A 25,310-nucleotide genomic window follows, 5' to 3' on the forward strand; every position below is an offset into this window, starting at 1 on the left:
CCCTGGGTAAGATCAATGGAATTGATGAGAAAGTACTAAACAACACAAATAAACCAAAAACATGATTGGGAACATGAGTGAAAAATTCATTAAAAAGATAGATAACCTGAAAAAAAAAATAACAGAATCCCTGGATATGAAAGATTCCTTTGGGGAATTTCAATATACAATGGAAAGTTTTAAAACAGACTAGAAAAAGCAAAAGAAAGAATTTCAGATCTGGAAGACAAGACTTTCAAATCAACCCAGTCAGTCCAAAATAAAGAAAACAAGAATCAAGAAGTATGAACAATCTCTCCAAGAAATATGGGATTATGTAAAGCAAACAAACATAAGAATCATAGGTATCCCTGAGAGAGAACAGGAAAAAGCAAAGAACCTGTAAAACCTATTTGATGAAATAATGGAGGAAAAATTCTATGGTATTGATAGAGATTTAGACATTCAGATACAAAAAGGTCATTGAACACAAGGAAGAGTCATGGCAAATAGGACATTGTCAAGGCACATAGTCATCAGTCTCGCCATAGTCAAACTGACTAAAATCAAAAAACCTAAGACAGATACCCAAAAAATTAAGAGCAAGAAATTAAAACACACTACCAGAAAGATCATTTTAACAAAGGAAGATGGCAGAAAGTAAGAAAGAAAGAGAGGACCACAAAACAACCAGAATTCAAGTCACAACATGGCAGTAGTAAGTCTTTACCTGTCAATAACATTGAATGGAAATGGACTAAACTCTCCAATCCTAAGACATAGAGTGGCTGAAGGGATAACAAAACAAGAGTCAGTTATATGTTGTCTGCAAGAAACATGCTTCACCTACAAAGACACATACAGACTGAAAATAAAGTGATGGAAAAAGATATTGCATGCAAATGGAAATCAAAAAAGAACAGGAGTAGCTATACTTCTATCAGATAAAATAGATTTCAAGACACAAACTGTAAAAAGAGACAAAGAAGGTCATTATATAATGACAAAGGGGTCAATTCAGCAAGAGCATATAACAATTCTAAATATATATGCACCCAACACTGGAGCACCTAGATATATAGAGCAAATAGTATCAGAGCTAAAGAAAGAGGTAGACTCTAAAAAATAATTGTTGGATATCTCAACACTCCACTTTCAGCATTGCACAGACCATCCAGACAGAATATCAACAATGAAACTTTGGACATCACCTGCACTATAGACCAAATGGACCTAATAGGTATTTACAGAATATTTCATCCAACAGCTGCAGAATTCACATTGTTATCCTCAGCTCATGGATCATTTTCAAGGGCAGACCATATATCAGACCACAAAACAAGTTTCAATTCAAAAAATTTGAAATTATATCAAGCATTTTTCCTGACCCAAATGGAATAAAACTAGAAATTAATAACAAGAGGAACACTGGAAAATATTCAAACACATGGAAATTAAACAATATGGTCCTGAATGACCAGTGGGTGAATGAAGACATGAAGAAAGACATTTTAAAATGTCTCAAAACAAAAGGAAATGAAAACACAACATATGGGATATAGCAAAAGCAATAACGAGAGGAAAGTTTACAGCAATAAGTGCCTACATTAAAAAAGTAGAAAAGCTTCAAATAAAGACACTAATGATGCATCACAAAGAAATAGAAAAACAAGAGCAAACCAAACCCAAAATTAGCAGAGGGAAAAAAAATAATAAAGGTCAGAGCAGAAATAAATGAAATAAAAAATACAAAAAAGATCAATGAAACAAAAAGTTGGGTTTTTGAAAAGATAAACAAAATAGACACTCCTTCATCCAGACTAAGAAAAGAATAGAGAAGACCCAAATAAATAAAGTAAGAGATGATAAAGGAGATATTCATTCATCTTTTTTATGGCTAATACTCCATGGTGTACATATACTACATTTTACTAATCTACTCATGAATTGATGGGAGACCATTCTCCTAAGTGAAGTATTGCAAGAATGGAAAAACAAACACCACATGTACTCACTATTAAATTGGAACAACTAACTGATGAGCATTCAAATGCACAGAGGAAAGTAAAACTCAGTAGAAAGTAGCCAGGGGTAGAGGGGAGAAGAGGAGGGGAACAAACCAACATAATGGGTACTATGAACACTACTTGGGTGATAGGCACATCTATAAACAGGACTCAAGCATTACAAAAATGACTCATGTAACAAATATCATTTGTACTGCCATAATATTTTGAAATAAAAAAATTATTTAAACAGAAAGAAAAAGAAAAAGGAAATATCACAACTGAGACTGCAGAAATTCAAAGGATCCTTACAGACTACTATGAGCAGCTATATTCCAATAGATTGGAAAACATAGACTACATGGATAAATTGCTAGACACATACAAACAGAAAGAAATCCAAAACCTGAATAAACCAATAAAAAGTAACAAGATATATACAGTAGTAAAAGGTGTCCCACCAAAGATACTCAAGGTATATCCAATAAAGTTTTTGTCCAATATTATTTTGTCTTATTTACCCTTAACCTTCATTTTATAAAAAAAAGTTTAATATTTTACTTTCCATCAGAAACCACCAGTAATCTTTTCCATAGTTTCCTTATGGCATTTTTGACTTCCTTATTCCTGGACGTATAAATCAGAGGATTGAGCAAGGGGGCTAGGATGCCATAAACTACTGCCACCATTTTGTCAGAGGAGGAAGCAGATGGAGGTCGTGCGTATACAAACATGCATGGGACAAAGAACAACACAACAACAGTAATGTGAGATCCACAGGTAGACAGAGCTTTTCTCCGTCCTTTGGAACTATGAGTTCTCAGAGAGAGCAAGATGATACCATAGGAGACAAGCAACAAGGAGAAGATTATGATGCAGAAAACCCCACTATTGACGACCACGAAAAGTCCAAAGATGTGAGTGTCAGTGCAGGCAAGATCCAGTAATGGCTGAAAGTCACAACTGAAGTGATCAATGACATTGGGACCACAGAAAGGCAACTGGAAAGTAAAGAGAATTTGTATCGTGGAATGTGAGAAGCCTCCTGTCCAGGCCACCCCAATCAGAATGCCACAGAGCCTGCGGTTCATGATGGAAGAGTAATGCAAAGGCTTGCAAATGGCCACATACCGATCATAGGCCATGGCTGTGAGGACAATCACCTCTGCCCCACTAAAGAAGTGTGCAGCAAAAAGCTGCATCATGCAGCCTTCAAAGGAGATGGTTTTCTTCTCAGAGAGGAAGTCCAGGATCATCTTTGGCATCAAGACAGAGGAGAAACATGCATCTAGGAAAGACAGGAAAACCAAGAAGAAGTACATAGGGGACCCCAGTAGAGCAGGGCTGTTGAGGATGGTTACTACAATTAGGGTGTTGCTCCCAATGGTTGCAATGTAGACAAACAAAAATACAACAAATAATATTTTCTGAACATTTGGATTATGTGAAAGCCCCAGAAGGACAAACTCAGTTACAAAGCTTTGGTTGTGCATAATTTCCAAGGAAAAGGTGAAATCTCCAACAGTGGTGATCATGTAGAATCTGTAGTCATGATAAAGAAAAATTTGCTTCAGTTCAATTTGTAGTATTATGGTCATCAACAAATTTGGCGCATCCACATACAAAATTATGGGGGTGACTGGTGTCGACACTGAGAACACAAAACTTGAAATTGTTGAAGGTAGTAGTGAAAGGTCATGCAGAATTGAGGTGGAGATAAGTTACTGAATGCTTTAAGAGAGCCATAGTTTCAATATTGGGGAAGGAAAGAATCTACAAGTGGTAGAAAAGAGAAATAGTTTTCATCTCAAGTACCAGCTTTGATTATTTACTAGTGGCTTCTTGGAGTGAATTATTGAGAAGCATTCTGAAGCCACTTCCAAATTATGAGTAAAAGAGAACTGTAATTTATTAGTGATGCCTACCATTGACATGGAATGGGAGCAGGGGTGACCAGTATGCCATCCTAATCTGGAGACTGCGTCACCTACAAACAGAACCAGAAATAAAATACTGTTTAAAAGCCTCTTGAAAATAATGGCTACTCCTCAAATATTTGTTTGAAAGTCTGAACTGTATTAGGCCTTTAAATGAATTACTTCATTCTTCGCAAAAGAGAATGATTGGTGGCAAATGCCTAGCTGGAAACTTAATACATAACAAGTGTCTACTCAGTGTTCAGTTTATTTTTAATCTGTCATTTTAAAATGAGAACAGAAGTTTATAAAATTAATAATGCCTATATCAGATGTCTTCATGGTGATTAAGTGAAATAGGTGGGTCTCAGGACCCACTGCCTAAAACACAGTCTGTGATAGTCCTATTGTCCCTCTTGATTGGTGGGAAATTCATGCTTGAAAAGGTTAAATTCCAGCAAACAACAGATGTTTGATCTGGGCTTTGACCACAGAGCCTCTGGCTCCAGCACCTACTGCATCAATAGGGAGAAGAGTGGGATTTTCTTTTTTCAACCAGAACATCAGAATAGGGTTGACCTTTCTACAAGCACTTACATGTACAAATTGGCAGCCACCCCATAGGCAAGGAAGAGAAACAAGTTGCCTACAGGACAGAGTCTTGAGGCTGTATTAATTATTTGTCAATTATTTACATAATGTTGTCAGGTCTGATTCAGTATAACTACTAAGGATATACAAGTTTCAAATGTATTTGACTTTATCATAAAGCAGAGAGGTGTGTATATATTAATAGTTTACCTGAACATCTCCCAGGATTATAATGAGGGTCAAATTTGAAAATGTGAAAATGTTCCTTATGATAACGTGCCCTTACCCATTGTAGTTACTATTATCTCACTTACAAAGCCATCCACCTTACCCACAGAAGGACTCAGTCATCCAGATAATTATCCAACTTTTGACTTCATTTTCCACAGGTAGACACAGCTTCACAGGATGATTGGATCCTCGTCTGTACATGTAACTGAAATGTATCAGTCAAATAGCACATATGTATGTCTGCATGTGTTAATATTTGTATATGTATACATATATATTTTTGCTGAAAAATAAATGGATAAAAGAAAAACAGGAATTATTGTGAGACTTGTAAACAAGCTGATTGTTATGAATGCCACTTAGAGTTAACAGAAACAATCAAATGTTAATAAAACTAACAAATACACAATTTTAAAACCACCATTTCCATTATGTCTATAGGGTCAATGTTACTGGTGTCTGCATGATGAACCTCGTATCCAGTTAGAAGTTGTTGCCAAGAAATCAAGAGTTCAACCAAACCCTGTAAGGTCATTGGATCAGTCAACACCCACTTATCACAAAGCAAAAAATATCACCATATGCCCCAGCAGTGCTCAGCTTAGCCTAGGACCAAAGCTGAAAGAGAATGAAGTGAAATGAGTAAGAACATCATCACATGCAGACTGACAGACATGGGTTTAAATCTGGGATCTTCCACTGGGGTGGAGCATGTTACTGAAAATTCTTCAAATTCTCAAAGCCTCAGCTGCCACTTCTGTAAATGGGTACAAGAAAAATGTCTATTGATATGGTTCTTATGAGAATCAGATAAGGCAACACACACAAAAACATTGATGCATTAACAAGCATGGAAGGTCATGATGAGTGATAAGAACAAGCTCCCAGAATCACTGACACAGAGAAGAAATGATAACATCTTTACTCCTAATTTCTGCTTTACCATGACCAACATGGTTTTTACACATCCTGTTATTAACTGGCAAGTGTGAAATATTTTGTACAATCGGTTTCAGTACAGAAGTGACATTTTTTAAATGTACAACACTTTTAAACATCCTTCATAATTCCTGAATAGACTGTGGCTCTCAGTCCCGCTGGCATCCACTCCTGTTCAGAGAGCTTTATTGCACAAAGAAAACCTAATTGGGTGGGTGGTGGAAAGGAACAGAAGACTCTGTATTAATTTAATAATTATGCAATTCTTAATTGTTCCACTTCCTTTATTGTGGGTAGTCTAAGAGCAATACCATTTTAGAATTAAAATGTAATTTAGATATAACAAACCCACTCCTTCTCTCAGGCAAAGGAATTTCCAAAGTTAGTGTGAAAGCTTTGACAATGGAGACTATATTGTACTCACAGTTTGTGACCACAGGAATTATGATTTTAAATCATTTGAAAAATAATTGCCCTAAATGCAATGTGTCATCCTAGATTGAATCCTAGAACAGAAAAGGACACTAGTGGACAAATTAGTGAAATGTGGATATAATGTGATGTATTGTTAAGAGTAATATGTCAATATACATTTAATAGTCTTGACAAATGTAGCCATGGTAATGTAAGTTGATAAGACTAAGGGAAACTGAATAAAGTTGCTATACTCTCTTAATAACTTTTCTTTTAATCTAAAATTATTCCACATGAAAAATTAGTTAGAAAGTAAAAATTGTTCAATTTGTGCTAGCAAAACTCAAGCAATCCCAGCTTCATCAAATACTAGCCACGTGTCATTGAGCAAATCACTATGCCTCAGCCACCTCTGCTATAAAAGAGATAGTAACACTTGTTCAAGCTGCCTGACCCATGAAAGTAAAATAAACAGTTATTATTAATGCATTTTGCAAGTAGAAATCAAATATTGATGTCACCATTAATTTTAAGCAGCATCTACCTATGGACACAGAGCGAGCTAGAAAATTGAATCTGTCTTAGGAATATAATATGTGTTTTTAAAATCATGCTAATTTTTAATTATACCCGTTCTAAAATTGCAATGAAACTGCTTCATTCCTGTAATCCTTTTAGAAAACATATTAGTAAATAATTTCAGATTTATAAACATATTTGTGTTTTTTGTACTAGTAACCCCAATTGTGAAAATTGTGAACATTTATTCTGAAGCTGAAATGAGATGGGGAAGTTTTATAATGAAAGATGGTACCATGTCATTTATAATAGTGAAAATTGAGAAATATCTAAAATATTCAATGACAGGAAGTTTATGTAAACCAGGCTGTCATAATTTAATAACCCATGGTGCTATATATATAAAACACTAATACTATGAGGACATAGGAGAAGCATTTTTATAATATGAGTGAGAAAAACAGGAAATGTTGTAATTATTCTGTTCATCTGTACAGATATTTTAAATATAATTTTATAATCTAGGAGGAATCATAAAAGTTATAGTGACTTTTTATTTGCAATGTATATTATTATTAGAATATTTAAAATTAAACATCAAGTTTAAAAACCACAATACCATATATTTTATCATGTAAATAGTTCAGACACAGGAGGTGGGATTCGGGGATAATTCATTTGCATAGATGGAATTAACATGCTAAAATTACACAGAATCTTACATTAAAATTATAAACTCTTGTATACTTTTCATAAACATCCATACCACGGGACCAGCCCTTTGTGTACTCTAAGCCCTCACTTTGATATCAATGTTAAATTCACATTCTCCTCTAGGTAGCAGCTTATTCTGTGCATATTTCTCCTGGTCTTTCCTGACAGCCACATCCTTAATATGCTGGAGCTGCACCTCAGATTGCCCAGGTCCCCCTTGCAGCATCTCTTGGAACTGTGACCTTGGGAAGTTGACCTCCTCATTCCCACTATCCACATTGCCTACTATTTCTTTCCCATCAGTTTTTGCCATAAAACTAATCATAGCATCAGTCGTTCTGAAAATAATAGAATTTCTGTTTCAAGGTTGAAATATACATAACATTCAGAATTATAAGAGGAATTAGTAGGAAGATTGTCATTACAAGTAATTTTTTTTTTTTTTTTTTGAGAGAGAGAGTCTCACTATGTCATCCTGGGTAGATTGCGTGCAGTGGCATCATCATAGCTCACTGCAACCTCAAACTCCTGGGCTCAGGTGATCCTCTTGTCTCAGCCTCCTGAGTAGCTGCAACTACAGGTGTGGGCCACAACACTAGGCTAATTTTTCTATTTTTAATAGAGACAGGGTCTCATTCTTGCTCAGGCTGGTCTCGATCTCCTGAGCTCAAGCAATCCTCCTGCCTTGGCCTCCCAGAGTGCTAGTATTAGAGCCATGAGCCACTGCACCCAGCCAGTAATGTTTTGTAGTTATATTTCAAGCAGTAAATTTTAGATGCATTTATATGTACATATGTGTGCATATCAGTCACATTTCCATACATTTTTCCAAATATTGTTATTACAAAGGAAAAGAATATATTGAAATCCTATTTCTAATTACCTTCCCTGTTAAGTTTCTTAAATCCACCATATTTTTGATCCAGGATTATTATTCAGCAATAAAAGATTTATTCCTTCCCTGTCTTTCAAAGCACATTCCTTTCCCTGGAAACCTGGGATGTTCTCTTCAAATGTCAGAATTTCAGATCCTTTTCTCTCCTCTCTACATTGCTCTGCTGATTTCCCTAAATCTCTCAACTTTTATACTCTTACCATTTCTGGAATTTCAAAAACAAACGAACAAACAAACAAACAGACAGACAAAAAAAGCCCTTTCTCTGTGTCCACTGGCATCTTTTCTGATCCGTGCCTGAACCTTCTTTTCTTCTGTTGTCTTATGTTGTCTTAGTGGTGTAGCTCATTTTAGGGGTGAGATAAAGTCAGGACAATGAGCACTAAAGCAATTTAAATTTTCCTGAACTATTCTGAGGCAGGAACCTAATGGTATTTGTCACATCAAATGTGCTTAGGAAAATAAGGTGGACGTAGTTAAAATCAGAAGACTCTACTGTGTGATGTGAAGCAGTTTTCTTACCCTTCATGTTTGTCCCTGTGCCATTTGTTAGGGTGTCGTGGAAACAGTAAGTGCTTTATTCTACATCAATAACCCTGTATATGATACAGCAGCCCTTGAATTTACCATATTATGTCAGTGTTCTTTATTTAGTCTTTAAACAGCAGAAAAATCTGCTTTTTAATCTAAAATATCAGGATGGGGAGAGCATCAGAGCATAAATGATAAATGAGAATATTTTAGAAAGAATAAATAAGATGCTATTAGAGAGGAAGGACAAAAATATGCATTTGTTGCTCTTCTAAGTTATTTGGATTTAACTTGCCCATGAAAGGCTGAAGATAGGTCTAATTTCATTAGACCTGAATTAATTAGGTGTTCCTACCACCTCTCCCCCAAAACAAACACCAATTTGCTTTCTAACAGCTGCTGTTTATTTGAATGTTATTATGTATCAAGTGCAGTTCTATGGACTCCACATGTATTATTTTATTTGTTTCCACATCCTTTCAGCTTGGTAATATTATTAATATTATCCTCATTAAGTATGAGGAGTCTAAGTGCCAGAAAGGTTATGTAACTAGCCCAAGTGTACACAGTGTTAAGTGATAGGCTCATGCATTGCATTAAACTTTATAACCGGACCACAGCACTCACACTTTGAAGCACTGCATCACAATTTGAAGTCCTCTCTGAAAATGCAAAAATGAGAATTATAAATCTCACCATTTTTCAGTTCCTTGAAAATTCTGGTGATGGTCATCTCCTATCTCTAGCAGAAAAGTCCATTTGGTGGCTCGCAAAATTGGAAGGTTGTTTCCAACCCTTCCTTGTACATCTAAGAGAGAGAGGAGGACCATCTCTGGCAGACAGGTAGAGAATGTCTCCTATTGTTTACCAAGTGCTGTATTTAACATAGTCTCAGAAAAAAAAAAATAAAACATCAATAGTTTCCTCCTTGGTTTCCTACTGGAATTTAAAGAAATTTCCCTGGGGGGTCATGAACTTATAAAATTGCTTCTCATCTCCCCCAGGATTTGGGAATTTCCCATCAGTACGATTTTCCAAGACACAGTTTTATTATATGTGCTTTGAGTTGCTCAACTCTTTGCAAAACTTTTATGTTCCTGATCAATTAGAGAGTATTTTTTCTTTTTTCTTTTTCACCTTCTGGGTTTCTATAAGAGGATGCTTTGATTTTCCTTCCTGTTCGGGAATAGAGTATTATATATACTGCGATGGAATCACAGATTTAGGGGAAATTCCTGTGTACTGACTAAGTAAAAGAGCTGAGTTCTGGGATAAGACAGCATCAATCCATAAGAACATCATACACTGTTGGGATTAGGGTAGCAATGAGTGCTTATTAAAAATAACATTTTATGTGTAAGTATATAAAGATTCATAGATTAATCAAAATGTTATTTTTTTCTGTCAGAATCTGACCTTGATGTTCCATGACTTTAAAAGTAAAAGTGCAATTTCTGGAGAGTAAAGGAATTTTTCTCTTTTCATATTATTTGAAAATAAATTAGGATAAGTCTGGTTAGTCAAGAAAGCCTAGCACTGGGACTGGGGCCTGAGGGACAACTGGAACTTAGCTCATGTCCCTTCAGAGAGGCATGACACCAAACAATTTGTTGCTTGATACATTCTCTAAACATTTTATCCTGCCTACTTACATGTTTATTCTCACCTCACAGAAAAATACCTGATGTCATTTATCAGAAAAGTCACGGCCCAGGAGCACCATCACTTAAACTGTCAGTGGAATTAAGAAAGAAGTGTTATTTTCTTTTCATTGAGATTTTATATGCGTGTCCTGGTACAGAAGAATCACCTGGTATGGACCACAGTCCTAGTTAGGGTTATGTTTTATAAATACTACTCAGCAATAGACTGGGCCAATTCATTCTGAAACCCTGGTTCTCACTCCAAGCCACAGTTAGCATCTTCTGCTTCATTCCATGCCCTGCTTGGTCAATCCTTTATTATTTTTTTTGTTAGAGGAACAGAGTGGAATAAAATAAAAATATGATTATAAAGATGGAGTAAGTTTGATAATATAAGAAGCATTATTTTTGCACAGTTATGAAAAAATAGGGTAAATTATTTTTAAAGTTTACATCAAAAAATTGAAAAACAGAGATAGAGGGAGCCACAGCCAAGGAGAAGAAATGGCAGATGTGGGAAAGCAATTTTCCTTTCCAGAATTTATCCAATATTCTAGTCTTTCCTACTGATTTAAAATTGTCTTCATCAGTTGGTATTACAACTCATACTGCAAAATCCAAAAATCCAACGGATCATTTGAGAGTACTATGAACAACTATATGGCAATAAATTACAGAACCTAGCACAAATGGTTAAATTGCTAGACATACAAACTACCAAGAGTGAACCAGAAGGAAATTAAAATCTGAATAAACCAATAAGAAATAACAAGATAGAAACAGTAATAAAAATTCTACCAAAAGAAATGCCCAGGGCCCTATGTCTTTACTGCCGAATTCTCCCAAGCATTCCAAGAAGAACTAGTAACAATCCTACTTAAACTATTCCAAAATATTGAGGAGGAGGGGATAATCTCTTCCCAAACTCATTCTATGAGCCCCGTATAAACCTGTTACCAAAACCAAAGACATGGCATAAAAAAAAAATTATCAGGCCAATATTTCTAATGCACATAGGTGAAAAAATCCTCAAAAAAAAAAATACTAGGAAATTGAATTTAATAGCACATTAAAAAAGTTATTCATCATGATCAAGTGGATTTCATGCCAGGTGTGCAAAGATGGTTCAACACACACAAATCAATATGATACATCTTATCAACAGAAAGAAGGACAAAAACCATACGATCATTTCAATTGATGTTGAAAAGGCAATCAGTAAAATGTAATATTCTTTCAGGATAAAAACTTTCAAAAACTGAGTACAGAAACAACTTACCTCAACATGAGACAAGCCGTCAATGACAGACCCACAGCTAGCATCATACTGAATAGGGAAAAACAGTAAGCTTTGCTAAGATCTGAAACAAGACAAGGATGCCCACTTTCACCACTGTTATTTAACATAGCACTGGAAGCTCTAGCTAGCACAATCAGACTATGGGAAGAAATGGAGAACATCCAAATGGGAAATGAAGAAGCCAAATTATGTGTGTTTGCAGAAGATATGATCTTATACCGAGAGAAAAATTTCCCAGAACATATAAGGAGCTCCAACATCTCAACAGAAAAAAGCAAATATCTGATTAAAAATGGGAAAGCTCTGAATAGAAATTTGTCAAAAGAGGACACTCAAATGCCCAAAAAGTATATGAAAAATGCTCAGCCTGCATCAGAGAAATGCAAATCAAAACTGCATTGAGATATGATCTCACCCCATTAAAATGGCTTTTATCAAAAAGACGGTCAATAACAAATTCTGCTGAGGATGTGGCAAAGACAGAAGCATTGTACACTGTTGGTGGGAATGTAAATTAGTGCAATCACTATGGAGGACACTATGGAGGTTCCTCAAAAAACCAAAAATAGAACTACCATATGACTCACCCATTCCCCTTCAGAGTATATATCCAAAGGATGGGAATTCAGTATGTTGAAAAGATATTTGCACTCCCATGTTTATTGTAACATTATTCACAATAGCTAAGATATGGAATCAACTTAAGTGTCCTTCAGTGGATGAATGGATAAAGAAATTGTGATACATATACACAATGGAATGTTATGTAGCCACAGAAAAAACTGAAATCCTGCCATTTCCAACACCATGGATGGAACTAGAGAACATCATGTTAAGTGAAATAAACTAAACACAGATAGACAAATCTCACATGTTGTCATTCATTTTTGGGAGCTGAATATTAAAAACCATTGATTTCCTGGAGACAGAAAGTAGAATGTTGGTTACCAGAGGCTGGGAAGGGTAGAGGCAATTGAGGAGGAATAAAAAAGAAGCCTCAGACCTGAATGCAGAGGAGGGAGAACTGAAAATGGCTCCCCTGACCATATATATCACGAAAGGATTTTATAGGAGCTGTCTAGGATCTCTTATGAGATCACTCAGTGACTTCTTTTTTCCATTGACCCACCAAATACTGATTTGCAGACCTCCTTTCTTTGTCCTGTTCCTATACTTGGAGTGAGTCTCCTTCCCCCTTTCCTCAGTACCTCTTTCTAAAGTCAGTCTCTGCCCAGTTCACTCACTTTGAAGAGTCAGTTGAAGTTTCAATTCACTCTGAAGCTTTCCTTATTTACAGATAAGGGTTTTTTAGCTTCAAAATATTAAGGGGATGCAAATGTTTTTGTTAAATGGAGACCATGTATAATGCTTAAGTCAGGGCTTTTAGTGTGTCTGTCACCAGGACAGTGCTTATTGTTACCCAAGAGGTGATTTTTTTTTAACACTCATTCCCTTGCTACTCTTTGCCTGTCTTGGTTTCCAATGTCCTTTATATCTCCTTGTGCCCATTATCCTAAATGAGGTACCTCCGAAATGGAAAAAACATATAAGTTTAATCATATTGTCTATAAAAGTGTATCTTTTATGTCAGTGCCAACAAATGATTCTCAAATAGGAGTAAAGTACAACCCTGTTCTAAATGAAAATAAATTCTGTTGAATTCCACTGTTGCTATGTTATTCATGAATTAAAATTTTATGTGTAACAAAGTTTTAAATGTAGAGTGTTGACTAGACACAATAGCTGTAGAGTTACAAAGTGTGTTGAAATTACTCTATGCCTGCTGTATTCTAAATGTTTCTGCTTCTCCACAAATTCATATGTTCAAATTCTAACCACCGTGGTAATTGTATCAGGAGATAGGGAGGCAATTAGTGCCCTCATAAAATAGGCCCCAGAGAGATACTTTCCCTTTAAACCAGGCAAGGTTATAGCAAGAAGACTGCAGCCTGTGAAATGGGAAGGGTTCCTCGCTAGACACAGAGTCTGCTATCACATTGACTTTGGACTTCCCAGCCTCCAGATTTTTAGGATATAAACATCTGTTGTTTATAAGATACTTGGTTACTTGTATTTTGTTATAGCAGCCCCAAATGGGCTAAAATAATACCTATGTATTACCAAAGAATTTTGAGAGGCTTTCCAGGAGTTTTTCTCTGAATACTTTTATTGGAGTTTGAGGGTCTATTACTGTAGGTAGATATCTCCAGTGAGGCAGGATTAAGCACATACTTCCAGAGTATAATTTTCTGGGAGTATCTTCTCTAATTCTCAGGTTGGCAAGAAAATAACTTTGATTCTGTGAGTGTCCAGAGTCCTGTGGATTAGCTTTTATGATCACTTTAATAATGGACTAGAATAAAATCTATAGAAGACTTGATGTGCACACATACATTCATTCTACCATTAGTCAGTACATTTCTTCCTGAAGGAAAACTTGTACAGGAAACTAATTTACCATGCAATGATGGCTAGATATGGTTAGGATCCAAGTAAGGGCCATCATAGATTGGTTAAAATGATTATGAGCTTTAAGCCATCATAGTCTAGTGCAATCTTCTCAGAACAAGATATATATATATATATGTATATATACACACACATACATATATATTTACACATATGAATACACACACATGTACAAACATGCAGACATACATATCTGCACGCATGTCTTGATTGTTTATTTACTGACAAGAATATTTTTCCTTTTCAGTACATGCAACAAAACTAAATGGTTAAGGACATAGGCATTAGAATCTTCATATATTATTTATCAGCTGATGTCATACTTTGCTACACTGTAATTTTTCCATGGCATTTTTCACTTCTGCCTTCCTCAGTGTATAGATCAGAGGGTTGAGTAAGGGTGTGCCAATTGTATAAAACACAGCCACCATCTTGTCTATTGGAAAAGTGTTTGGTGGGCGTGTGTATGCAAATATATATCGACCACAAAATAGGACAACAACAATAAAGTGGGAAGTGCATGTGGAAAGCACTTTTCAGCTTTCTTCTGCACTGTGGTTTCTCAGAGAGTAAAAAATTACTATATAGGAGATCAGCAGAATTATGAAACTCACCAAGCATACGGCCCCACTATTATGCACAAGGAGCAAATTTGTCATAGTGTTCATGCAGGCAAGTTTCAACAGGGCTGCAAATCATAGAAAGAGTGATCAATCTCATTTGGGCCACAGAAAGGCAATTGCAAAGCCAGGAAAATCTGTGCTGAAGAATGAATACAAGATCCTCTCCAGGCCAAAATCATCAATATATCACAGACATGCCGGCTCATAATGGTTGTGTATCTCAGGGGCTTACAAATAGCTGCATAATGATCAAAGGCCATGAGAATGAACACGAAGATCTCCATGCATCCAGAGAACCGGGCTGGAAGGATCTGAGTCATGCACTCATTGTAGGAAATGGTCTTCTTCTGAGAAAGGGCATCCACAATCAACCTGGTGGCTGTGGTTGTAGAGAAGGAAGCATTAGCTTGCATCAGCTGGAATAGGAAAAAGTACCTCATAGAGCTTGAACCCATCCTCCAAAGTGAGGTATTGCAAAAATGGAAGAATAAGCACCACATGAACTCACCATCGAATTGGTACTAACTGATCAACACTGAGGTGCTCATATGGTAGTAATATTCACTGGGGGTTGAGGTTTGGGGGTGGGTAAACTCACAACTCATGGATGTGGTGAGCATTGTATGTTGGAAGGGTGCACCTCTAATCCTGGCTTGGGTGAGGCAAAGTCATAACATGTAACCAAAATATTTGTTCCCCCATAATATCCTGAAATAAAAAACAAAAATACAAAAATTAAAAAACAGAAAAAGTTCCTAGGACTCCCAAGAGTCTGGCTTGTTTTAATAGTCACCACGATGAGAAAGTTCTGCAGCAGAGTTGCAAGGCACCACCACTGTGGATAATACTAGTTTTTTTTTCATAGTGATTAGAAGCTAGGAATGACAGTGCCCAATATCTTTAGTAAATAAGAAAATGCATAAAAGTACATAATCTTTTGAACATAGGGGACCCACAATGAGAGGAAAAGAGAAATAAAATAAGTCTCACTTGTCAAAAAGGTTGGGATCCAGAGATAAGAAATTCAGATCAGTGAATACACTTAGAATGAGAGAAAAGAAACCAAGTTTTAATGGAAATCAGAAGGAAAGGGAATTATCAGGCAAGCAGAAGATCCATATGCAACCTCTAGTTAGTCAGACTCCACAGTCATCCTAGAAAAGCTTGAAATAGTAGGTTGTCCTCCCTTCCAAAGGCCATGAAAACCAGGTTGTGAAGTTTTAATGACTTTTCATTGACAAAGTATAAAATCTGGAGCCATAAAAATATGAGAGCAGCTTTTATTAAGATTTATTCATGACCTAAGAACAAAAAATACTCATAATTGTTTAACAGAATGTGGTCTTTTTTAAAACCAAATTGAGTACAACTGGGTCAGAGCTTATCTGCAGTGAGGAGCCTACCTCCTCTAAGATGCCCGAGTCCCACTGAAGACATCAGTCTTTCTGTTCCCTGCACCTAGAAACTCAGTGGGAACCAAACACCCCTGTGGTTCCTTCAGGCTTCCCAAACAGGACTCCTCAGAGGCTTCAGACTGGCCCCTTCCTTTCTGAGGCTGGATCAGAAGCAACCACCCTCAACTACTCTCTGTGAAGGATGGAAAAACGTGGGGAAGAGCAAAGTTAAACATCTTCCCTGAGGTATAACAGGATAAGTTTTATATTCCCATGACATACAGCATAATTCATTTTGCACAATATTCAGTACTCATCAAATTGTAGATAAAATGTCTCCCACAATTCAGTGAAAGAAAAATAATATCTCATGTTGGGTGAGATACCTAAGTGAGTTTTCATTATGAGAATGATTAGCTCACACGTACCAAGATCCAGGCTGAGAGTTCATGAATGCCAATGTTACAAATGGCCAACCCTAGATTCCTTGAAGTGAATTCTCATGGACCTTTATTGGATGGCTATTCTGTCTCTTTAAACAGGAAGAAGGACCCAAATTCAGGTGTGTCCTCTTCTCACTCTTACTGTCTTCTCCCCCTTTTTGCCTCCTTTCTAGCACTTGAAAAGGAAAAGTTGGCATTTTAAAAACATGATGATTCATAAATATAAGAAATGACCATTCCAGTTTCCAAATGCAATGGCTGAGATACTCGCTGCAGCTTTCAACCCCCCGACTTGGTGCCCTCACTTGCTTTCCACTTGTCCTCCCAGTGCTGCAGCCATGCCTGACATTTTCCGTGCCTCATAAATACACCTAGACATCTCACTCCCTGAATATCCATATCTCACAGAGGCTGAATGACCTGTCCTCTGCTATAACCTCAACTCTTCGTTTCTACCTGTGCACAGAGTACCGAGTTAAGTACCAATTGCTCAGAGAAAACATCTCAGATTTCCCAAAGAACTCTCACTATTAATGGCCTTCCACTGTTAAAATGAGTGTGTGTGTGTGTGTGTGTGTGTGTTTCATCATGAGTTTCATATGTATATCCTTCTCTCACTTTTCCTTCAACATCTTTTGTTCATTTGATTGTACAATATCTCATAGGCACATTGGCATGGCTCTGCTTTGCACATTTTAGGCTAAGCTGGGAGGGAGAGTACAGCAGTGAGCACTTAGTGAGAATACGGGACCAAGCCTGTGTGACCCACATCAATCTCTCTCTCACACCCCACCCACACTGCCATGCAGGCATCAGATTCCAACCATGCAGGTGGAGTCAGCATAAAGCCAAGGAACCATAAACAGGTGAAGAAGGAAACTACTGACATGTCGGTACATGTCTTGGCTATCAAATGGATGCTGTCTTCAGGATGTGTCAAAGAGAGAAGCATTTTATATGCATGTTTGAAAAACAATAGTGAGTAGGAGATAGAAAGGTTAGAATAATAGGAGGATTCAGAGCTGAAAGGGAAAAAAATGTTATTGTGAGCAAGAGTCAGAGAGGCAAGTGAAATCAGGAGATGAGACACAGAAAAGCACATGTATTAATACATTTGGGAATGATACCAATCGGATATCAGACTGAGGTGGGGGGAGGGGGGACGGGAATGGGTGTACGCCTACATTATGAGTGCGTTGTGCACTGTCTGGGGAATGGTCACACTTGAACGTGCTGACGCGAGGAGGGGATGGTTGTATACCTACATGATGAGTGCATTGCGCACTGTCTGGGGAATGGACACACCTGGAGCTCTCATTTGGGGGGATAGGCAGTACATGGGCAATGTATGTAACTGAATTTTTGTAACCCCCATAATAAGCTGAAATAAAATAAATAAATAAATAAAAACCATGGTAGAGATAAAAATTAGTTTCTCCTAGGATTTCACTAAAAATTTTTGCCTCTTGCCCCTCCACCCATCTATTTTTTCTTACCCCAACCCCACAAAAATGACATAGGAGGTCGTGGACAGCCAACATGGGCATCATCGAGTATCAATGCATCCTGATTGTGTATAATCAGCATGCATCCCTACCCTTGTCCTGACCTTAAACTTGGCAAGTAAGAAGTCTGCAAGTACTGGATACTATATCTCCGTCCCTCTCACTGTGTCTTCTTTTTCTATCAGAAGTGGCCTGAGATGTTGCTGCATCAAGCCAAAGCCAGTGTAAACTGGGGAATCCTGAAAGATTAGAGTCCTTTCATCATTGGGGGAAATATGTCCCTGGAATTTCAGGTTTCTTAGGAGATACAACTAGATGAAAACTACCCTAAGTTGTCCTGAGTTGGACACAAAAGAGAAGAAAGAATTTAGTTGGGCCTGAATACTTATGTTTTTTCTTATTAAAAAAAAAAGAGATGACATCCTATAGAAAGCTCGCGGTGTTCTCTTTTTCAATTCTGATTTATTTTGAAGATAATCATATGCAGTGCATCTACAAGGTATAAATTTTACTTTAGATTTGTTTGCCCTGCTGCAGAACCTACCGGGAGAGGAGATACTCCACAGTCAACCTTTCCTAAAAAGGCCCAAGTTAGACTCTCAAAATGAGTCTAAAATACCAGCAGAAAGTTTCTCACTTCTGCTTCTAGAACTTTCTAAAATAAAAAGAAAATATTCCACTATTCTGCATAGAAACATCTCTAACCTTAGCTCTATTAAAACAAAATATTCCCTGGCAGAACACATGAATTACACATATATATTTCCTCCATCAAATATTTATAGAGATTACATAAAAGTTCACAAAGTCCCAGCCTCCAGAGGGAGAAAGACCACATCCCTTCCCACCCAACCTTGAAGGATTTGCTAAGTGGGCTATTTAGCAGTTAATCTAAGACCACAGCAAACCAGGGGCCAATTAATCCCAAGCAGGGCTGTCAACAGGCAGATTCTGTCCTCAGAGCCTGCCTCCCCTCCTCCTTGTGCTAAGGGACACCTCTCACTAAGGTGACCAACTGCTCCCTCAGGCATGCCCTCAGAGTCACATTCAGGTGTAGGCTACTGAAAGTTGCCTAAAGCTTTCTCCTTTCTGCCAAATCTTTTGGAATGGCCCAGATAAAGACTCAAATAGATGTTAATACCAATAGAATTGAATTCTAAATCCATCATTTGTATTTCTATGACTTTAGGCAATTTTCTTAACTTCTGTTAATTTCCTCTTCTGGAAAATATTGCTGTTAAATATAATATTTAATAACCATGACAATAAATTAATAAATAATTTTTATTATTACTACTGATATTGATAAAATAGATTATGAGTAATTACAATGAAAACGACTAATAAAACTTGTATAATTTCTATAACATTTTGAAATCAGTAACTCAATAAAGGGAAGAGGAGAAAAAAGAGAAAGGGAATGGAAAGAAGATTATGGTTGTTTTTACATGTTTTTATTTTAAATCCACCTATCTAGATATAATTTACATACAATAAAATGTGGCATTTAAAAATGTATAGGAGGGGAGTTTTGACAAACGTATACACCCATGTAACTACTACCACAGTGGTGCGTATTTATCAGTTTTATTTATTCAAAGAGCCAGGTTTTGACTTTGTTCATGTTCTCCTCATTTTTACATTCTGTTTTTTTGCCTTCTGTTTGTTATTATTTCATTTCATTATGTGGTTCCTTCTGAGGACTAAGAGGGAGAATCTGTTCCATTCCTCTCTCTTACCTTCTGATGACTTCTTGACAATCTTTGAAATTCTTTAGCTTGTAGATGAATAACCCAATCTCTCTGACTACCTCTTCACGTGACATTCTCCCTCTGTGTATGTTTTTTTCTTTCCCATTTTTATCAGGACTCAGTTATGTTGGATTAGGATTCACCCTAATAATCTCATCCTAACTTGATCATCTGTAAAGACTTTATTTCCAAGTAAGTTCACATTCACAGATACTGAGGTTAGGACTTCAGCATTTTTTTGGGGGGATGCAATTCAATTAATAACAATCCTATTCACCCCTAAAACTGGGGAAAATGTACTGCCTCCTGACTCAAGCTCTCCACATTTCCTCCAAAAGCTTTGTTGGTGTCTCTTCCCTACCCCACCTCCAGCAGGGACCCTCTACCTGTGCAAAGCCCAGACTCTCCACCTCGGGCCCATGCCAAGAATCAAGACATGCTCCCAGGATAAAAGTGGCCACAAAATTCAACACACTTTATTGAGGATCTTGTCTCTCTAGTAATATCCCTTTCAGCTTTGGTTTTCTCAGCAGGTCTCCAGTACCTCATTCAGGTGATTCCTATATTGTGTCTGGCATGTCTAGTTGTTCACGGCAATAGTATATTTGGCCATGAGTTATTGCATTACACCCAGGAGAAGAAGCCTATTTATATATCTTTATTATTGTTCGTTTGTTAATTCAACACATATATATTTACCACTTACTATGTGTTAGACTGTTTTACGCATTGGCAATTTAACAGTAAAATAGTTTTTTCCCTAATCATCTGAATTTAAGATTCCACAGTAAAGTTTTTGAGAAAGATGAAAATCCTTACCCTTGTATATATTAGTTTCTAGTGTATAAACAATAAATAAAATGCATAAACTGTATGACATGCTAGGTAATGATAAGTGTTAGAAAGAAAAATTAAGCAGAAATGTAGGAAAAGGAGTCACAAATAGTGGATGAGATTTGCTATATTGTGAGGTGGTCACAAAATGCATTACTGAGAAGATACATTTGAATAATCAACCAAGGGAAGTGAAAGGGTAAGACATACACATACCTGGAGGAGGAATAATTGAGACACAGAGAATTATTTTACAGTTTCTTAGGCAGGAATATGCCTGGGGTCATGTAAAGAGTTGACAGGAGCAATGGTTTGTAGGTTGTGATGGGATTAAAGAATTGTTAGAATTGAGCACTGATAGAGGAAGCTTGAAATAATGGATATGTGATTGAAAATTTTTGATTATTAGATTCTAAGTAAATATAAATTTGAACGCTCTTAATATACATATGTGGATACTGGGCTGTTAATTCAGAGTTGATGAGTGATCAGAAGGTGAAAATATAATTTTTTGACCTTCCATTAATTCTTTTTGTTATAACATTATGTTACCTTTTTCTGTAGAATGTATAGTCCATAAAGATTTTGTTCAAGAGTATTTTTATTTTTTTCTCTTAACCTTGATTTTATTAAAAAAAGTTTAATAATTTATTTTCCATCAGGAACTGCCATCAATCTCTTCCTTACTTTCCTCATGGCATTTTTTACCTCCTTATTCCTGAAAGTATAAATCAGAGGATTGAACAAGGGAGTTAGGATGGTGTAAACTACTCCCACGATTTTGTCGGAGGAGAAAGTAGATGGAGGTCGTGAGTATGTATAAATGCACGGGACAAAGAACAAAACCACAACAGCAACATGAGATCCGCAGGTAGACAGAGCTTTTTTCCGTCCTTCAGAACTATGAGTTCTCAGGGAGAACAAGATGATAGCATAGGAGACAAGCAACAAGGAGAAGATTATGATGCAGAAAAACCCACTGTTGACGACCACAAAAAGTCCAAAGATGTGAGTGTCAGTGCAGGCAAGATCCAGTAATGGATACAAGTCACACAAGAAGTGATCAATGACATTGGGACCACAGAAGGGCAACTGGAAAGTAAAGAGAATTTGTATCGTGGAATGCGAGAAGCCCCCTGTCCAGGCTACCGCAATAAGAATGCAACAGAGCCTGCGGTTCATGATGGAAGAGTAATGCAAAGGCTTGCAAATGGCCACATACCGATCATAGGCCATGGCTGTGAGGACAATCACCTCTGCCCCGCTAAAGAAGTGGTCAGCAAACAGCTGTATCATGCAGCCTTGAAAGGAGATGGTTTTTCTTTCATAGAGGGAATCCAAAATCATCTTTGGCATGAAGACGGAGGAGAAGCATGCATCTAGGAAGGACAGGAAAGCCAAGAAGAAGTACATGGGGGAGCCCAGTAGTGCAGGGCTGCTGAGGATGGTTACTAAAATTAGCATGTTACTCCCGACTGTTGCAATGTAGACAAACAAAAATACAACAAATAATATTTTCTGAATATTTGGATTCTGTGAGAGCCCCAGGAAGACAAACTCAGTAACAACGCTTTGGTTTTGCATGATTTCCAAGCAAAAGGTAAAACTTCCAACGGTGGTGATCATGTAGAATCTGTAGTCATGATAAAGAAAAATTTCTTCAGTTAGGTTTACAGTATCATAGTGATCAATAAGGTGGCACATCTGTATACAAAATTATCTTAGTGCTTGTGTTATCACTGTGAACACAAACCTTTATTGGGTTGGAGATAAATTATCGAATGCCTTAAGAAGCAGAGTTTCAATATGGGGTATGGAAAGCATCCACATGTGGTAGAGAAGAGAAATAGTTTTCATCTCAAGTGCCAGCTTTGATCATTTACTGGTGGCTTCCTGGAGTGAATTGTTGAGAAGCATTCTGAAGCCACCTCCAAGTTATGAGGATAAGAGGACTGTAATTTATTGGTGATGCCTGCCATTGGCATGGAATGGGAGCAGGGGTGACCAGCATGACATCCTAAGCTGGAGACTGCCTCAGCTACAAATAGAAGAAGAAATAGCATGTAGTTTAAAAGTTTCTTGAAAATCATGCCTATTCCTCATATGTTTCTCTGAATGTCTGAACTGTGTGGGGCCTTTAAATGAATTATTTCATTCTTCATAAAAGAGAATGAACTGGGGAAAATACCAGGCTGTTATGTCATACATAACAAGTATGTACTGAGTTTATTTTTAATCTGTCATTTTAAAATGAGAAGTTTATAGAAATAATAATGCCAATTCCAGAGTGTTGTCATGGTGACTATGTGAAGTAAGATGGGTCTCAGGACCCACTGCCTAGAACACAGTTTCTGATAGGTCCTATTGTCCCTGTTTGGTGGGAAACTCATGCTTAAAGAGGTTAAGTTCAAGCAAACAACAGATGTTTGATCTGGGGTTTGAAAACAGAACTTCTGGCTCCAGCGCCCACTGGATCAACAGGGAAAGGAGTGGGATTTTTGTTTCAGCAAGAACTTCAGAGCATGGGTGACCTTTCTACAAGCACTTACATGTACAAATTGGCAGCCACCACATAGGCAAGGAATAGAAACAAGTTTCTTATAAGACAGAGTCTTGAGGCTTTATTAATTATTTGCCAATTATTTACAGAATGTGGTCAGGTGTGATCAAGTGTAACTACTAAGGATATAGATGTTTCAAATTTATTTGATATTATTGTAAAGCAGAGTTGTGTGTATACAGTAATAGCTCACCTGCTCATCTTCCAGGATTATAATGTGGGTCATGTTTGAAAATGTGAAGATGTTGCTTATGATAATGTGCCCTTATCAATTGTAGTTACTAGTACACTTACAAAGCCATCGACCTTCCCACAGAAAGCTTTGGAATGCGTCATCCAGATAATTATCCAACCTGAGACTTCATTTTCCTCAGGTAGACACAGCTTCACAGGATGAGTGGATCCTCATCTATATGTGTAACTGAAATGTATCAGTCAAATAGAACATATGCATGTCTGCATGTGTTAATATTTGTACGTGTACACATATATGTTTTTGCTGAAAAACAGGTGAATAAAAGAAATATGGGATTTATTTTGAGGCTTACACATAAGGTGATTTTTCTTTTTGAATGCCACTTAGAGTTAACAGAAAGAATCAAATGTTAATAAAACTAACAAATGCACAATTGTGTATGTTAATATCTGTCCTTTGGCTTACTTTAAAACAACCATTTCCTTTATGTTTCTAGGGTCATTCTTGCTGGTGCCTGCATGATGAACCCCATATCCAGTTAGAAGTTGTTGCCAAGAAAACAATAGTTCAACCAAACCCAGTAAGGTCATTGGATCAGTCAACGCGCAGTTAGCACAAAGCAAAAAATATCAATATATGACCCAACAGTGCTCAGCTTAGCGTAGGACCAAAGCAGGAAAGACAATGTAGTGAACTGAGTAAGAACATTAGGGCCAGACTCACATAGACCTGGGTTCAAATCCAGGATCTGCTACTGGGGTGGAGCATGTTACTTACAATTTTTCAAATTCTCAAAGCCTCTGTTGCCACTTCTGTAAATGGATGCAAGAAAAATTTCTATTGATAGGGTTCTATTGAGAATCAGATAAGGCAACACACACAAAAGCATTGATGCAGTAAAAAGCATGGGAAGTCACAATGAGTGGTGAGAACCAGCTCTCAGAGTCACTGACACAGAACAGAAGTTATAACATCTTCAGTCTTAATTCGTACGTCACCATGACCAAGATATTTTTACTCATCCTTTTTTTTTTAAGTTACAAATGTAATATATGTTGTTTGGTCAGTGTCAGTACTGAAATGATATTTATAATATGTACAACACTTTTAAACGTCCTTAGTAATTTCTGAATAAATTATTGTGGCTCTCAGACCCAGTAGCATCCACTTGTATTTCAGATAGCTTCATTGTACAAAACCTAATGGGTGCAGTGTGCATGGTTTGGGGGATGGACATGCTTCAAACTCTGACTCGGTGGGGCAAAGCCAATATATGCAACCTAAACATTTGTACCCCTGTAATATGCTGAAATAAAAAAATTAAAAAAAATAAACAAACTTAATTGGATGTGTGGTGGAAAGGAAGCCAAGCTTGATATTAATAGAATAATTACATAATTCTTAATCTCTCCACTTCCTTTATCCAGGTTTTTCTAAGAGCAATACCATTTTAGAATTAAAATATTCATTAGATATAAACAACTCCTTCTTTTTGTCAGATGAAAGAAATATTTTAAATGTTAAAACTTTGAAAATGGAATCTATAGTGTGCCCATTGTTTATGATCACAAGATTTATGATTTTAAATTGTTTACAAGATAATTGTCCAAAAGGTACTAAGTTGTCCCAGATTGCATACTGGAGCAGAAAAGGACAGAAATTGACAAATTAGTGCAATGTGAATAAAATATGATATTTAGTTCATAGTAATATGTCAATGTTCATGTAATAGTCTGGACAGACATACACATGGTAATGTAAGATGGTAATAGTAAGGGAAACTAAGTGAATAGTATACAGGAACTCTCCATAGTATCTTAGCAAGTTTTCTGTTAATCTACAATTACCCCCAAGAAA

General features: G+C 36.8%; 2 protein-coding genes and 1 pseudogene across 2 annotated transcripts; all 3 read right to left on the reverse strand.

The window, feature by feature from the left end:
- Positions 1 to 2,542: 2,542 nt before the first annotated feature.
- LOC138384423 (olfactory receptor 4C15-like) lies at positions 2,543 to 3,478 on the reverse strand. The gene has a single exon (XM_069469926.1). It carries the CDS (start codon positions 3,476 to 3,478, stop codon positions 2,543 to 2,545), a length of 936 nt encoding a protein of 311 aa, XP_069326027.1.
- A 10,986-nt stretch (positions 3,479 to 14,464) lies between these two features.
- Positions 14,465 to 17,496, reverse strand: LOC138384929 (olfactory receptor 4C11-like; annotated as a pseudogene).
- A 3,849-nt stretch (positions 17,497 to 21,345) lies between these two features.
- LOC138384424 (olfactory receptor 4C15-like) lies at positions 21,346 to 22,281 on the reverse strand. Its single transcript, XM_069469927.1, has one exon. The coding sequence runs from the start codon at positions 22,279 to 22,281 to the stop codon at positions 21,346 to 21,348; it is 936 nt and encodes a 311-aa protein (XP_069326028.1).
- Between the last annotated feature and the right edge of the window lie 3,029 nt (positions 22,282 to 25,310).

Source organism: Eulemur rufifrons, chromosome 6 (assembly GCF_041146395.1).
Source record: "Eulemur rufifrons isolate Redbay chromosome 6, OSU_ERuf_1, whole genome shotgun sequence".
Taxonomy (NCBI): domain Eukaryota; kingdom Metazoa; phylum Chordata; class Mammalia; order Primates; family Lemuridae; genus Eulemur; species Eulemur rufifrons.